Here is a 17232-nt window from a genome sequence, read left to right on the forward strand (position 1 = left end):
TAATCATCTAGAAGGTGCCCAAGGCATTACAGCCAATTCACTAATATGGTTACCTGCAGGGTAGAGTGTGGATGATGAACCACACTTTTCTTCATACCCCCCCTCTCTATATCTCTCTTTTTTACACACACACAAACACACACACGCGCGCGCGATAAACTGTAATAGATGGGCTGCCAGTCTTTAAGATACTGACACATATTCATTTCCCCCGAGATACAAACTACAGCATATATAGAGTGAGAAATGAGAGTGAAGAGTTAGATGGAGGAAAGAAAAGAAACGCCTCGTTCAGATAACAAAACCACTTGGGCTCTATACACCTCAACGCTGACAAAAAGATCCATTAAGAGGCAGAGGGGTGCATCATGCAGTTACAACCGGACTGGAATGGCATGCAAACACCGAATGCTCAACAATAGCTAGAGTATCCACACATCAGCTATTAAAAGCCTTGATATTCAAACACCTCACAGTGGAAGAGTGTGCACAGACAGGAAAGAAATATTAACAATACCTGCTCCAGTCATTTAAGTTGTTAACTATGCTTACACCACACAGACCCACAACAACAGCATTGTAAACTTTAAAAAGTAAGCGTGTGTGGTAGTGCAATGCAATGAAAGTTAGTTTAAAAAAAAAGAAAGAGCGATGCATTCATCGCCTGCAGAGAGGAGCTGATGCTCTAGATTCGATCGAGCAGCAACTCATGCCCTTAAGTTACAAATTCACATTAATCCCTGCAACACCCCAGCTAGCTATCTCACTCGCATGAACACCATCTCTCTGCCTCGCTTGCATTTTCTTCCCGCTGCCCACACGCACCCTCAGTTGCACGAGCAGTTCATCATGGAGCGTTAAACTGTGGAGGTCTTGTGGGTCCATTTTTCTTGTTTTCAAAAGAAAAACTGTCAATTTGCAACCTAATCAAAGTGTCACATTTGGTTTTAATCTTCACAGCTCCGGAGGTTAAAATTGTGGGTTTTCAGTGTAACGTCATCAGCGGGTCGAAAATCTAATTTATCCAATCGCCTACTTTATGAACACTTTGAATCAAGCCATAATACATAATATTTAGTACTTATTTGCAAAAATTGACGCTAACATGTCAACATAAAATGGTAAATAAGGTAAAGGTAAGGTAAATGTTAGCCTACATTCATTTTGAGCATATTAGCATTACAGCGTTAGCATTTAGCTCCAAGCACAGCCTCACAGAGTCACTAGTGTGGCTGTATAAACTTAGTGTTGTGTTATGTTTGCTTCTGGCTTTTTTATTTAGTTAACACTCTTGAGTTTCTTTCTCCTCAGCTGACTTCAAATATGAGGATTGACATAGTTAATATGTGAAGATATCTGTGCACAGAGACACTGACTATCTCCCTTTATTTTACAGTTAACCTCATTGGGAGTTGAGTATCATTAAACCAGAACGCATCAATATGTAAAGACATTTGCATGCATCCCCATGTCTGAAAGTAGTTTGAGCTTTTTTCTATACTGCCATCGGAACCGGCACAAGAAGAGAGCGAGAGCGTGCAAGTGAATCAATCCCTCATAGCCCTCTGTTTCCTGTCAGAATTAATGAACTGAGAGCTTGTGATTTGGCTTGAGGAAAACAGGGCTACCATGTGAATCAGCTAAGGCTTGGAGGGCACTCAAAACAGTTTGCACACAAATGTAGGCACCATTTGCTTACATTAACATTTTCCACATTTGGCAAGAATGGTCATTAGCAGCTAGGTGGGGGGAAATCTCAATAGCATGAAATAAACTACTGAGTGATAATATTTTTTGCATTCATTTGAATGTCAAGTCAGGTAAAAGGTAGAGGTACATGAAGAAGAGGAGGATAGAGAACATCCACTTTGGAGGGGAGGAACAGGAGGATGAGTGGGAGCGGGTGAGAGAGTGCAGAGTCTATCTGTGTTGTGTCAGCTGCCATCTGTGTGTCAGAGCACATCACAGAAACTGTGAGGCCTGTGCCCACACCTCCACTATCACCCTGCTGTCTGCTGGACATCAACAATCGCACAAACACATGACTTGAATGCTTTTACTTACATTTGCCTATACTTGCACATACACCTAACAGCACGCACTTGCTTTCAATCCAGGACGTGTGGGTGGACATGAGTGAAACCACTGCACTCCATTTGGCCTACTAATCTGTTGCTCTGTGTTTCTATGAGCTATTTGTCCTTGTTTGATTGAATATCATGTCTGCAGGACTGGAACCAAAACCTAATATCAACCATTCACATTTTAAATTCCTTTACTCAATGTCCATTGTTGCTGCAATATAATTACCTCTCATACCTCCATCTGTACATGGCCACTTATCCATCCACCAAAATGGCTTCGGAAATCGAGGTACATCACTGTTAGATTTGTATATTTTTAATAGTAAGAGCATGTCATGTGATGTGATGATATGTGGTTGCTAAGATACAGCTCGCTTCCTCTACACTTTTAATGATGGACTTGTAGTGTTAAGTGCATGAAGATAAATATATAGTCAGCAACAGAAATATAGCATAGTGTAGTTTACCAGCTGTAACAGATACTGCAGATCTTTTTATGATCTCAACATTTAACTTTATCTGCAATTTGACTGTTGTACTGATGTTTTTTTTTGGAAATGAAAATCCTCCAATTAGCAAACTAACCTTTTGCTACACTCACAAATGAAAGTTCTACGCAAATTGTCAGAGATGAAAACAAAAACAGCAGCTTTGTGACAACTAATTTGAACTCGTTTGTATGCACCTCTGTTCCCCGTGCTGATTTTCTCTGCATGTGACAGCTGTTTGTATCTGAGCTCTGTCTCCCCAGGTTACTAATCAATGTCTGACAGTGAAATCTACTGAGTCCTACCCTGTCGAGGAAGGGCGCTGCGCTTCTTAGAAATGTAAATATTTGGGTATTTGCATCCTATAGGAAGCGCATCATTTGGCTGACACGCTTGCAGCTTCACAAGGGGAATAGTGAGGAAGATGTAACGGTAGTTGCTCCTCATTTTAACATGACTTTAATGACTTCCTCTTCATCGGCCTCCAATCTAGAAATATAAAAATCAAAGGAAGAAAATGCGCTCCACCAACACTTTGTTTCTGAATAGGGTTGTACTAGATATTTGTAAATCTATATATTTGTGTGTATTTGTAACTATTAGATACTCTCAAACTAGTGGTTCACTATCAGTGCCAAAAATAACAGCTTCAGGGGGGAAAATGATTAAACTTACCTTTTAATCCTTTGCAAATGTAGCTAATTCTTTTTTTTAAAACAGCTATATATGCATTACATGTAAAAATATGTCAGATTAGTATGAAATATCCAGTTATGATAACCTAGCTGATGTTATATGTTTTGTTATTTAATGTATATTATGCTATTTTTGTGAAATTTCATTTATTCCTCCCAGTTTACATCATAATAAAAATCAATTTGATTTGTCATTGACCACTCATAGCTGTTCAGGCAGCTACACAACAGTTAGCTACACCTGGCAGTTGCTGGGTATAAATATTAATATTTGTGTAGGAAAGACTTTGTATGATGGTTTTATTCATTCGTGTAAATCCTGATTTCTGGACATTATGACCTCTTAAAAAAAGTTAATGCCTCCATGAATTGTGAATAGTTGAATGCATACATTTGTTTCATTTGAAGGATTTTCAGAGGCATGAAAATTATTGAGTGATTCACAAATCTGAGAAGAATTTTGTAAATGAAATGATTTTTCTCTTTATTATCCCTGTAATCATCCTGTGACCCCTCAGATCTATCTTGTCAAGACCCCTGAACATCTCTGCCGGGGTCTTGACCCCAAGTAGGTAACAAATGATTTAACCTTTGACACACTTCCTCGTTCATGAACTCCCAAATCTCTCTCATCTCCCTCAAGGGCAGAGCCGTTTTGCTTGTTATTTGCTCATGGTGCACACATCTGACAGATTGTGTATGATGACATCTGGGGATCTGATGGAGTCTTGCTCTCCGTATGGACGGCCTCGGAGTCTGTTCATCTGACAGACTGAAGTCAAGGTCAGCCAAAAGACACACACACACACTCCACTGCCATCACTGTGGGAGAACACACACATACACACACAACTCATTAACTCTGATGGATTACAGCACATTTCAGGCTAATAACACAGACATGCATGTACACACCATGCATAAATGCACTCACACTCTGTCTCTCTCTCTCTCTCTCTCTCTCTCTCTCTCTCTCTCTCACACACACACATACACAGACACACACACAAGAATATGGTAGCACATACAAACTCAGATGGACACAGACCTGTCACCTCAGTGTCACCTTCAGTTAATCCTTGTGAGACAGAGAGCGATCCATCCACTGGCCACACAGATTTACCCATAATCCCTGTGAATGAACTAATTCAGAGCAGAAGTCAGCTTCCTCAGTGTGTGAGCCCACAATCTGTCCATGTATGTATACACACGCATCCACATGCTGTGTACAGATCGACTCCAGATATGCTGTACAACACTTGTAAACCCAAAGAAGGCACCTTGAAAGACTATCTGGAATACAATGTAGGGAGCCATGATAAAAGTGAGTGTGTGTTCTTTCAGTGTCTCTATGTGTGTGTGCGTGTGTGTGTGTGAGCAGACGCAGATTTAATTGGATGGGAATGTCACATAGGACAGGGGACATGAGTGCTGCCAGTGGTGTAGGTCGTACACCAATTACTGCTCCGCACTCCTCAAAACTAGACGGGAGATTGAAGACTTAGACCCCATTTCATTACCAAAGTAAGCCCTTGTGTTGATAGCAGCCATGTAGGGCAGCTCTGTGGGGGTGTGGGGTGGTGGGTAGTGGTTGGCAGTGGTTGAGGGGGGGGGGGGGGGGGGGGGGGGGGGGGTTAAAAATTAAAACTGGCATTGAAATTGCTGGGGAGACAGTGGATGCAGGAAAACTTTGACATTTGCTTGCTTAGTTGTGAGAGGGTGTTTTTATGTGTTTTGAGGAAGCTACAAAGAGTATTATTTTGCTATAGTCTATGGCAAAAAGACCTTATGCTTGAGCTTAATTGATACATGCACCCATACATACAGCATGTTTTGACGTGTACAATAAATTCGAAAAAAGACTGAAAAATAACAAGACAACAGACAAAAAAATAAATGAATAAATAAAGTCAAGAGGTTCATATTGGTTCCCCTTAATGATTCCTATTTTTGTCATTTAAGATGAACTGTATTTAACAACCTAAAGGGCAATTTTAGCTACATGTTCCACTTCACTAATCCAGTCATTTACAATAGAGGGAATAGTGTTATGCATACTTAGAAAACTGTACATACACTACACATATACATATGTATTTTTCTTAACCACTCATGTTTACTGGTGCACACACACACTGTACAAAATAGCTCTGTGTCTGCACTTATCTCCTGTTGAAGCGAGCACCTTCACCTTGACCACACACACACACACACACACACACACACACACAGGACAAATCTATATATAACAACTAACTCTCCCACCTCCAATGTCAATCCTTCCCTGGGTGCCAGCGAGGTGCGTGTATGCCTAGATATTACGATGGTTTGCCATGGCCATGCTTGCTAAAGGTCAGTTGTTGCTTCCTCCTGTGGGGGAAGGCAAACTGACTGCCAACCATCTTGGCAGCATCTGTCACATCCTAACCACTGATAATTAGCCAGCAAAGCACTGCTCAGACCTGACTGGATGTCTGACTGGGAGCACGATATGAGAGAGAAAGAAGGGGATACAAAGGGAACATACTTTTTCATGTGCGTGTTTCTGTGTTTGTCTTTGACAGAGAGAGATGGAAGGCGGAAAAAAAAGAAAAAAAGGATAGAAAAAGGCACAGAAGCAGAAAGACGGCCAGAGAAAAATGACTTGCCTGTTGGTAAAGGCTGGAAATTGTCTGAAGTGCCAGCCCATCGTTTATCGATGAGGCGGAAGCACATACAGCTCGTACTAGTCATTACCTGCAGCCTCTCACTGCCTTTCCCTAATACCATCCTCGGGCACACCTGTCATCGCTCTCCAATGTTTCTCTATAACCGTCACACACACACACACTCATGGACGCGCACACACGCTTGCGCTCTTTGCACCATCTACCTCTATGTCTCAGAGACCTCAGCACCCCATTAGGAGACAATGAAAAGGAGACACTGTCTTTGCTCGAGCATGTCAGACAGATTCAACATCAGCAGCCTCGCAGGCCCCAAATACACCCATCATCTCCTGCCCACCTAATCAGCGCTGTGAAGAGGCAGAGGGAGTGATGGGACAGAAGGTGCTGGAGAGGTTGGAGATTGTGATTAAAAGAGGAAACCAGGGGGGAGGATAGAGGGAGGCGAGGAGGCATGGAGAGAGAGAAATATGAGAGAGAGACGTGATCAGTTTGATTCGGGCCGCTCTCTGTTCAGCCCCAGAGCCTGAAGATCTCTGAGATACAGTGGCAGCTACATGAAGTGGGGAAATGACCGTGCAAGTACATACACAAAAACTGAGACAAGGCTTTTTTCTGTCAACACACGTCACAGATGCACATATTCATGAAAGCATATGAAGTCTTAAAAACACAGACATACATAGGTAGTTTAAAATGAAAAAAATGTAGATGAACCATCAGGTTGTTTTAGTCATGCCACTAATCAGAGACCAGAGCAGATTGAAGAATAGCACCAGTGTGTGTTTTGAGCTGCTTCACTTCAAATCATGTACACTTGATATTTTTGCTGACTGCTTTCAAATGCATGTTGCACGGTGGTGGAAAAGTAGATTTTAAGAGCCGCATTATTTTCTCGCATTGTTGTGGTATGTTCTGGGCTGAAGCTACCACTTATTTTCAGCATTCATTTATATGCAGACCATTTTTGTCAGTGGAGTGATTCATTTTTTGCTTTTGTCTGACCATCAGTCCACAACCCAAAGATATTCGATTTACAATGATAAGAATACAGAGAAAGGCAACCTCATATTTGAGAATCTGGAATCTGGACTTACCGAATGACAAACTATTGATTAACAAAGTTATTGGCGATTAACAAACTGATTAATGGTGCTAATTAAGTGTTTAAGAATAGATTTATATAAAAGGTTTGAGATGCATTACCTCCTAACTGTAATGTAACTTTTTTTGCTAATATTTTTCATATTGTCCTGGAATTAAAGGAAACCAATGGATACCTGCGAGTAAAAAATACAGTCACATTTATAAAGCTAAATGTTTAGCTGTGATGGAAATTGAACAGGATCTGTTGTAAATGAGCTGTTACATGCAAAGAGGAAGTGAGAGACGTGGAGACAGAGACATGAGAAGTGAAAATCAACACTGATGTCTCAGAAGAGAGAGGGGTACCATCGAGGGGTAATGAGGGTGTATGAGAGTGTGAGTGCTGGGGAGGGATGGTGGGTGGAGGGAGGTGGTGACTGGGGTAGGGTTGGAGGGTGAACGGGTGCCTTGACAGCACAGTAGGGGCCAGCGCTGTGAAGTTGGTTAATCCTGAGGAGCAGAGGATTAGCTCAGCAGGGGGGAACCGTCGCGGCAGGGGGGCTCTGGGAGCCCGTTGTCCCCGACCACAGTGCCATGCTGTGGGGCTACCGGGGCCAGCTATCCTCCCCACCATCCCTTCTCCCCCTCCAAAACTAGCCCCAGGCTCTGTCTGACCTAGTATGTTGAAACAGATCCACACAGTAACACACGCATAGACATATAAAAGCCACACACTGCAGCTCATCAGTTCATTATTGCTGTGGAGAGGCTGGAGGGGCTGAGAGAGAAGAGTGAGGGTGTCTTCACATGAGCCCATTGGTTCCAGTGTGACTGATTGTGCAGAGCTCATAGGCCCACCGGGGGGCTGCAGCATCTACACACTCCTCTCATCTTCTCCCGTTGGCTCTGTGCTGCTAAACTCTTCTCAGCTGGCTCCTCTTCTCTCTCCTTCCCTCTTTCGCTGAAGGGTCCCGAACACCTGGGGTTGCAGAGCAGCAGGGCGCTCTGTTGTTATTAGCATCATTGCTTTGCTGATTATTTTCTCACTGTCTCCAAAAGAGAGTGCTGTTGGGCAGGGAGCTGAAACGGACAAAGAAAGGACCTCTGTCTCCAACTCATTGTGCTCTATGAGAAAGAAAGCTGTCTGTATACATGTACAGTGCGTATTTAATCCAACTGCATTCAGGGAGTTAGATCTAGAGATAGATGGCAGTTAGTGTGAGCTGAGTAAGCCTGAATGGACTGGACCGGCGGTGACCTCGACCTTCTGGTTGCTTAACAGCTTCTTTTTGCCTGAACACAGAGAAGCGTTTCCCCTTCAGAGCGCGCTCATATCGACAGCCAGGAGGCAAAACCTGCCTCATCAAAACCCAAAGAGCAGTTGAAGAGTCGTCCTTCTATGAGTGCGACGCAGGGTCTCTCCCACCCCTGGTGTCCCACAGAAGGGGACCTTTCTCTGGGTGACTGGCAACTCAGCGTGCACACCACCCGTGGACATCAAGTACTTAAGGACTTGTCAGTTCATAGAGCAGCCCACAGAGGACTTCAGCTGCGTGCAGTGTGAGCCATGAGGAAACCTCCGGCTGGAATCTCCAGCTCACTGTATGTTCTTGGTCATGGTTGATTTGATGAAATTTCCCGGGAGCCATTCAGTGCTCCTCCACAAGGTCATCAAGGCATTATGATTTGCCTCCTGCGTCACACTAAGGCAACATTCTTGAATCGGCCCTACTGCTGGTCAATAGTGTAACTGCACTTAATTTAAAAAGTAAAAGTCAAGAAATAGATCGAGTGGGGTTGTGTTTAGAGAAAGATGAAGCATTTATAAGTCAGAGCAGGCTGACTACCCAGAGGAGCTCAGCAACCTTCATGGAAAATGGAAAAACCACAATCCTGACAATCAGCACTCTAAGCATAATGCCTGAATAACACACTGGTGCAAGGACACTTATACAATAACAACAATAAATGTGCCAGTTAATGAACCTGAAAAACAACATGTGAACAGTGGAGCCTTCTCCACAGATTTTATGGGCACATATTTATGTACCATAATTTGAAAGGTCATTTTAGTGAAAAGCCATAAAAGAGCCAGAGAACGTTGCTGCAACATTGCAAACTGCTCCTCTCTCCTTCAGACTTGTTAGCCAAACAGCACAACATCCCTGATGAGAAAAGCTAGTTGCTGTACTCAGTGTCATGTTGCTAACAGTCTTCATGCAATATTAACTTGCAATAGAGCTTGGAGGGCGCACAAACCTGTGCATAGTGCGCAATAAATAAAACAAAACCATCTGTGATTGACACATCATTAGACACCCATGAATTATTCAATATCTGCAATCATATTGGTTTGCTGATGGATCAACATGCTGAGGAGCATGCAGGCCCAGGGTACCTGATTGCACGTTAAAAGCCTCCCGAACTCGACTGCTCCCATCCCTAAAAATCTGTCAGTCATTAGTGCAGAGAGCGAAGACAGGAATAAGCTGGCTCGGTCCTCTGAGTGCTGATTTGGACCTCCTGCCGTTCCCAAAGAAAGGCTGCATCCTACTAGCTTTGAGATGGCTCTGATTGAAGACATAATTGTGAATGTGGGTGAATTTCACGGTTAGGAGCGTGAAACCCTCAGTGAGATGGATGGAGTGGATGGAGAGATGGGAAGGCAGGGTGGACTGCAAATTACGAGTCAGTGTGCTAAGAGCGAGAGCTGGAAGGTGAGAGGCCTTGGCTGAGACCAGCTGATATATGCAACCACACAGACAGACACACAAATAAACACAAGCGTGTGCACAGAGCATACATATGTACGTGTACATGTACTCAAGGAACAGTGAGTATGGGAACACATTAGGGAGCACAGAAATGCAGATGCATAGACAGTGAAAAAAGATTAGCTGTGTGTAAACAATCTCCAAATCAATCACTCTATGAGCAGAACAAATCAACTCTGGCTGCTGCACCGTTTCATAGCATTCCCCAGCCTTCAGATACAATCCCCACCAGCCATCTGCATATCAAACAAGGCTGCCACTCAGATACACCGACTAATGATTTTTGAATGTTATTAGCTCTCCATATTACAACCGCACTTCAGACCCTGGCAGTTCTTCTTCCTTGTGTGGAGGCAACAAAAAAGGCTTGAGTAACTGTTCCCTTATCTCCACTGGCCAGGGTCTAGTCCTGCTGTGGACTAGCTGCCTATCTTTAGAGTTCTGGCTCAATAATACTAAGCTGTAGTCGAGCCAACTTTGTCTCACAGTGGAGCCACACCTGCCAAATCTGGTAGTTAGCTACAAAATAAAGGATCAGCAGTTAATGGAGCTCATTTATCAAAGCTTATCAATGCTTCAGAAATGAACACCTGAAAGTGATCTTGATAATCTTCAACTGTTTTTTTTTTGTTTTTTTTTTGTTGGCTATGAGATTTATGTAATGATTCATATGAAATCTCTGCTAAAATGAAATGTTGACTTAGTTTACATATGGAAAGGTCTTTCACTGCATGTGGAAGCAAAATTCAGGCACTCGAGCGTAGGATGCAAAGGTTATAAAATAAGCTGGTACACAGCTGTTCATATGAAAAATAAAAAAACAAGTTTTCGACCTGTGCAGATCTTTGTGAGGTTCAAACTGAAGAAGATATATCAGTTTGACAGTTTCTGCAGGGAAAACAATTCTCAAGTTAGGTTAACATTTCAAACAAATAATCAATCTAATCATGCTTTTGTGCTGCATCTTATCTTGTTATAAAAGAAAAATGATTCAGAGGTATTAAATAAACTCCTGATAATGGTTCTTGTAAAATGAATTGCTATTGTTAATCTGTCAGGCTTGTACCAAGCCACTGAGATTGTGTATGATTAATAGCACCTGTCATCTGAGTTGATTTGACAGACCAGCTGCCTGTTGTATACAAATCTACTGTGGAGTCACAAATCCTCCTTAATCTTTAAAGTCGCATCAAAAGAAAGAAAACAAAAAAAGCATATTCAAGTACAAAACTTTCCCCAATACTCTTTCCTTCACATTATTTACATATTTTATCTTTTAATACATTATTATTAGGAAGCAAGTCCATCAGGTTCACAGTAAATTGAGAGGGGCACATGTCCATTCATGAAACATTAGCCTCAGCAGTTTTTGATAACCCATTTAAAACTTGTTTAGCAAATCATCAGCAAATCAAACACGAGAGGCAAGTCAAAACAAGTTTATGTTATTTTTTCTGAACAGTGGCCACTGTGTCCACAAGTGGCAGTTAAAGCATAATGGTAAATGCAAAGACATAATAACAGTAGCACCATTAGAGAAGAGTCCAAAAGTTAGCAAATGTCTCTAAAGCCTGCTAACATTTGTGAACGTTAGCCACCATGAGCTACTGTTCATACCAGACCAAGTAAGGCGTGACAACAAAGACCCTCAGTGTGAGCATGAGTAAAGCCGTGTTTTACTGCTGATTTATTTCTTATTTCAAAAGTTAGGCTACATAGACTCTTTTTAATGTGTTATTTTTTAAGTTGTCCAGCCCTTGTCCCTGTGGCATGGCTGTGAAGTCTTGCCTCAGGTTGGAGAGGGGGTTCACATGACACTGTTGTTATTAAGTGGTATTATTCAGCTGTCAGTGAGACTCACTGGTGTGTTTTTTGAAGTCCAGTACAAAGATGACCAATTATCCTGTCTTTGTTGCCCTCCGATTTTTTTCACTGTTTACGTTCCAACAGAGATAAATGACACTGCAGCAGTGATGTAGGTTTGTTGAGCTAAAACTTTTTAAAAGGTGGTGGGAATATGATTTAAAGGTGTAAATGTGCTTGAACACAGGTATGTATGCTTGTTGAGAAGTTGGACATATTCTCATTCACTTTGATGAAAACAATGCTTTGAAATACATGTTTGAGGTAGACAACTCTCTCTCTTTCTCTCATATTAGTAAATCCTTTTACACATTCAACAAAAAAAAAGATGTACTTCCTCTATAGAGGGATATGTACTGGTATCTGAATGTTGTGAGAGCTGTAATACTTGACTTATTCAATTAGTTTCTTAATGTGGCTGAGGAAATATCACTATATATATATATGCTGGCTATAAGCATAATATGTTTCTTATTGAAAATGTAACTTTACCACTGCTAAGGATGTAATTTCTTCTTCCCAATCTTAACCTATATTGCTATAACATAAAACCTGATAAAACAGGTTTTCTCAGCAGGAAGTAAAATATATCCAATCTTTACGTTACCTTTGTTATTCCCCAGTTACAGCTGTCACCTTCCTTACACTAATTATGGTAAGATGTTCTCCTCAAAATAAAAGTGAATGCAGCTCACACTCTCTGTGTTTGCCAGTTGATTAGTCTACAATCCATCCACGGTAAAGGCATTCACAGCAGGTCAACACAAGAAAAAAGGTTGACTATCCAAATAAACCATTTTAAATGGAAAGCTGAACCAATGAATAATGTATTTGTAATCAGTATTATAAAAAAATTAACACAAAAACCTTGCAATTTAAATATGTCTGCAGGAACATCAGTTATAAGAATATGAGACATAAGTAAATTCCCTGTCTATGTTGCCTCTAAAAGCACAAACTTTCACGTATTTAAGCATTTTTAGTACCAGAATAGTGAGTTGTTAGACCCTCTGATTCAATTTTGACTCTTGTTCCACGTAGCAGTTTCTGAAAAAGACAAAATAAAAGCCTTGGTTGCTTAGAAACAAGCCTGTTGACTGCTCTGACAATTTGCCCAAACAGCTTGAGAGACCTGTTAGCTTTTACATGATAAGGCCAGTGAATATAACCTTGACCCTGTCTTACAAATGGTTTGTTTCAGCCCGACCACCATGCATTTTCTTCCTAACTACTACAAGTTCCAACTGTTTTGTTCAGTGTGTGGGTTATTTCTCCCCAGCCAATGCAACCTTTGAGAGTGCAGCGCTTGGGCAGTAATACCAAGCAGAAGAGGCCTCTGGCAGTTCTTGGAGAGAGGCAAAGTAGGTTAAAGTTTTACGGTGCTGATAATTGAGTCCAGTTGCTGAAGGCCTCTGAGAAGCTTCACAATTGCACAAAAACGCACACAAGGGCACTAACGGAGAAACACCTACAAACACATCACATGGCGGAACGCTGATTTCTTTGGAGCGGTGAATGCCCTAGATGCACCGGCAGCTCTCAAATTAAGCAGCTCAGAGACAGAGGAATCAAATGCGTTTCCATTATGGGGCAAATATTCCATCTACCCCCTGTCATAACGACACTGTATGGCAGCATTATGGGGAAATATCAAATTAGGCTGTTTCATTTGGAGGACTGTTGTGCATTCTGAACAGCTTTGGAGATCAATTGAGCCGCTAGGTAATGAGCGGCAGCGGCCTGCTCTAATATACTCAGTAATGTTCTTTTGATTGCTTTGGTTAATCTCGCTCAGCCGTGTAGGGGAGGTAGCCCCCTCTCTGCTCAAAGTTACTCCTCAGCCCTGTTTAGAGGGAAAAATAAGAAAAGGGAAGCAGTGTTACAAATATCAAGTAATATGAATTTAATTACTGTATCTGGACAATCCCTATTTATGTTTATGCTGCAAGGAATTCGTTGCACTCCATGAGAAAACTATCTATGTCTGCTTTTATGCTGTAGAGTTTCAACAAATACAGAAAAAAATAAGAAGAAAAGACCCAGCTGAACAGGCCACAGTGGACGACCTTCAAATGAAGTGTTGGTGATATGTTGATGCTGAAGTGGATAGAATCAGACACACTATACCACTCTGCACTCTGAAGCAAATCCTCTCACTCTTGCACCACTCATAAACAAGTAAGAGGTGCTCTATCGCTCCCTAACAACACTCACAGCTGTGACCATTTAATATGCTCCAGCTCAGATTCATTCCTCTGCACCTTTTGCTCTCACAGAAAATGCTAACAAACCTGTCCAACCACTTTTGCAATATGCTGTACCGCACTACTGCATGCCACACCATCTGCCATGTTTCACTGCGCAGTGTGAATATTTATTTGCTCAAACTGGATTGCTCAGCATCCACCTACTTCTGTACAATCATCCACATGTGTGAGCAGAGATGGCTGTCAAATTGGGGTTAGAGCTGTACAGGACTGTGCAGTCACCAGCTGGGAGCTGCTGGAGGTGTTTGTTGTTTGGAGACAAGCTGCTATTGAGTTGGCGTGACTCTTACCTCTCCACATGGTCCAGGTTCCCTGATACACCCAGTCCTCCAATGGTGTAGAGTTTGCCGTCGTACACCAGGCTGTTGTGTCTGCAGCGAGCCACAGTCATCCGGGACACCAGATTCCAGTTGTCCAACAGGGACATATAGCACCATACATCTGCCAACATCACACCTGACTCTGTACCACCTGAAATGTACAGAATAAGGGTTATTAAAGTGAATGCATAGGGTGATTACAAAGGTGTTTCCACCACAGGAACTCCACCAGGAGACCAAGGACTTTTTGGGAAACACAGGAGCTTTACCTGCATTTCAACCTGACGAATAAGGACTGAACTGACTTCCTGTGTGATAGTCTCAGCTATCAAAGAGTCCTTGCTCCAGGGCAGGTACTTCCCAGTGGCTCAGGATGCTGATGTTGATTCAACTTGTGTACTGCTTCATTCACGAAATAAGTACTAGGTGACTGTAATATCAGTATCAGAACAAGGTACAGACACAAATATAACAAAGTTATATTTCCGGCTTCCCCATAAATAGCAGTTTCATCACATTTTATTTCTATAAAAGAGAAATAAATAACCGTAAAGCAGATGAAACTCAGCAGACTGTCAACTGGAGACATTCATTCTGGAGTTTCCAGTTTCCTTTTCCACCTCTTTGTTCATTCATTATATGCAATCAAACATACAGTAAGAGTCAGGTTACATTAAATACAAAAAGCAACAGGATGACTGTTTCCTCATGTGTGAAAATTGCCTTTCAAATGTCACTGTCATTTTTTAACCCATCACTGGTTCTTCATATGCGGCAGAAATCCGAACACGAGTGCAAAAGGAAACTGCAGCTCCTAGCTGAGCTGCTGTGGTTAATACCTGGAACCATTGGGTCAAAAACAGTTATATGATTTTAATATGGTATATACTGTGGCAGGGTTTTTACATGGAAAACCTTGGCATGAAATGGTAGGACAAAGATTAAAATATTGAAACATATGTGTTTTCTTTTTTTAAACTTTTTACTATTCAGTATTGAAAACTTCAGTCCTAAATATGTGAATATGTGCGCACGCACGCACGCGCGCGCGCGTGTGTGTGTGTGTGTGCGTGCGTGCGCGTTTTTTTCTTTGTAGAGAAAGTGACAGACTTGGACAACATGAATGGAATGAAAGTATTTTTCTGCTATGTTTACTAGTCAACCAGCCAACCAACAAAACTGTACTTGTTTCAGCTCTCTTCAAACCATCCCTGTTAGTTGTGTAGTCTGACATGTAACACCGGCCGTGACTCAGTGACCCTGCTCCGAGTGTGAGGAAGGTTACAGACTGGAGCCCATTGATTGGCTAGCTAGAACACCTCTGATTTCCCCGCTGGCTGTCTGACTCCCAGCGGACACATGCAGACCTGTTCCAATGCCCAAACACAAATTTACATTTATATGAAAAGAGGGAGAGGAAAGGTACACGCAGGACAAATCCTGTTGCATTTCCACGGTGCAATGTCAAGGTCTGAGTACCATGCAGGATTCTCGCACAAATGGACCGTGGAGGGAGAAATTCAGTCTACCTCCAGAGGAGCAACTTAAAGGTGTCTCATGGAGGGAGTGACAGAGTGCACAGTGTGCCACTACGGAACAAAATAAACTGCAGAACACTGCAGCAACTGTAAAGCCAGACAGAAAAAAAAGTCCAGTTCAAAAAAATGCTCCACAGAAGGTAAATAGAAGAGACTTTCTATTCAAAAAGGACTCTTATGAAAAGAAAGACAAAGTTGTCTGCAGTGTTGGGAAGAGAAAAACTTTCAAATCAACAGATGAGTAAACTCTGAGGGCTGCCAGCCTTTCAAAACTCTTTTACTGTTTGCAAAGGTCACAGGAAGTAGGCGATGGCCTGGGTAGCTTCACTTTGCTGAATCATATCCATAACAGACTGAAAATGTCCTCAATAAGAGATTATGAATGCCAAGTTTGGAGAGCTTTGCCTTATTGTGATGCAAAATACTTTAGCAAAAGAGGTGAGAGACAAGAAATTCACTGGTTTGCTTTAATAGGTGTAAGGCTATCATATACCTTTTACATCACTGCAGATGCTGTCATAACATCAGCAAACAAACCGCTCAATGTATGATGGCAAAATAATCTCATGTCAAGGTTCATTAAGCACTCTTGGAGAGTTTCTTGAGGCAACTTTGTTATGTCAACTTCTGTTTCCAAGATCAAGGTTGAACTTTATATATAACTATATATATATCTTTATATGAGCTATATATGCTAGTCGCAGTGTGATAGCACCATAAAAAGCCTTAACAGATAAATCAGTGCTACTGAAGTGTCCCTTGTAGCCTGTTAGTCCTTTAGTTTATTGAGTGTGACTAAATGATCCCACACCCTATTTACAGTATTCATGTGAACCAACTTTATGGTGATGTACTTCATTTATATTTTGCGAGCTTCTTTTTCCAAAATGAATATGAAATGTTCCTGGATGCTGTGATAACCTTTCACTACTGCGGTGTGACAAAGTGATGGCATCTACTGTCCTCCTGCTCCGTGCCATTATATGACTGCAACAGGAAAGCTACAATTGTGCTGCTGGAGCGGGTGATTTGACTCACCTGACAGGTAGATGTTGTCGCCCGCTGAGATGACACTGAAGAACTCGCGGTCGTAGAAGGGCAGGCTGGCCAGCGGGTACCACTTACTGTTCTGGGGGTTAAAACAGGTGACTGCTGTCAGGGACCGCTGGTTCATCCCGATTGACTGACGCCCTCCCACCAAAACTATCACCTCGGCTACACCTAGAAGACACAGGAGGATGAAAGGAGGATGGAGGATGAAGAGGGGGGAAAAAGATGGGAGAAAGCAGAACGTCAGGGCCACCAACAGTAAATGAGGGCCAAGGCTGAATCAAAGCCCCTTTGAGATGCCTCGGTGCTGCAGTAACTTGCAGGCATAATGTTCTCTGGCATCTTGCATGATGTTAAAGTATTTAAATATGGAACCATTGAAAATACAAACACCTTTTGAA

General features: G+C 42.0%; 1 protein-coding gene across 6 annotated transcripts in view; it reads right to left on the reverse strand.

Annotated features, from left to right (window-relative positions):
* The window catches only part of LOC139621855 (kelch-like protein 29), a 200879-nt gene that overhangs the window by 18552 nt on the left and 165095 nt on the right, over window positions 1–17232 (reverse strand). For all 6 annotated transcript variants that reach the window (XM_071478759.1, XM_071478763.1, XM_071478764.1 and 3 more), the window contains 2 exons: window positions 16820–17002; window positions 14214–14394 (listed from right to left, as the gene is read on the reverse strand). In XM_071478759.1, coding sequence (XP_071334860.1) covers window positions 14214–14394; window positions 16820–17002 — 364 coding nt within the window. The remainder of the gene's footprint in view (window positions 1–14213; window positions 14395–16819; window positions 17003–17232) is intronic.

Source organism: Trachinotus anak, unplaced genomic scaffold, assembly GCF_046630095.1.
Source record: "Trachinotus anak isolate AG129_WGS33_773 ecotype Australia unplaced genomic scaffold, CSIRO_AGI_Tana_v1 ptg000005l, whole genome shotgun sequence".
Lineage (NCBI taxonomy): Eukaryota > Metazoa > Chordata > Actinopteri > Carangiformes > Carangidae > Trachinotus > Trachinotus anak.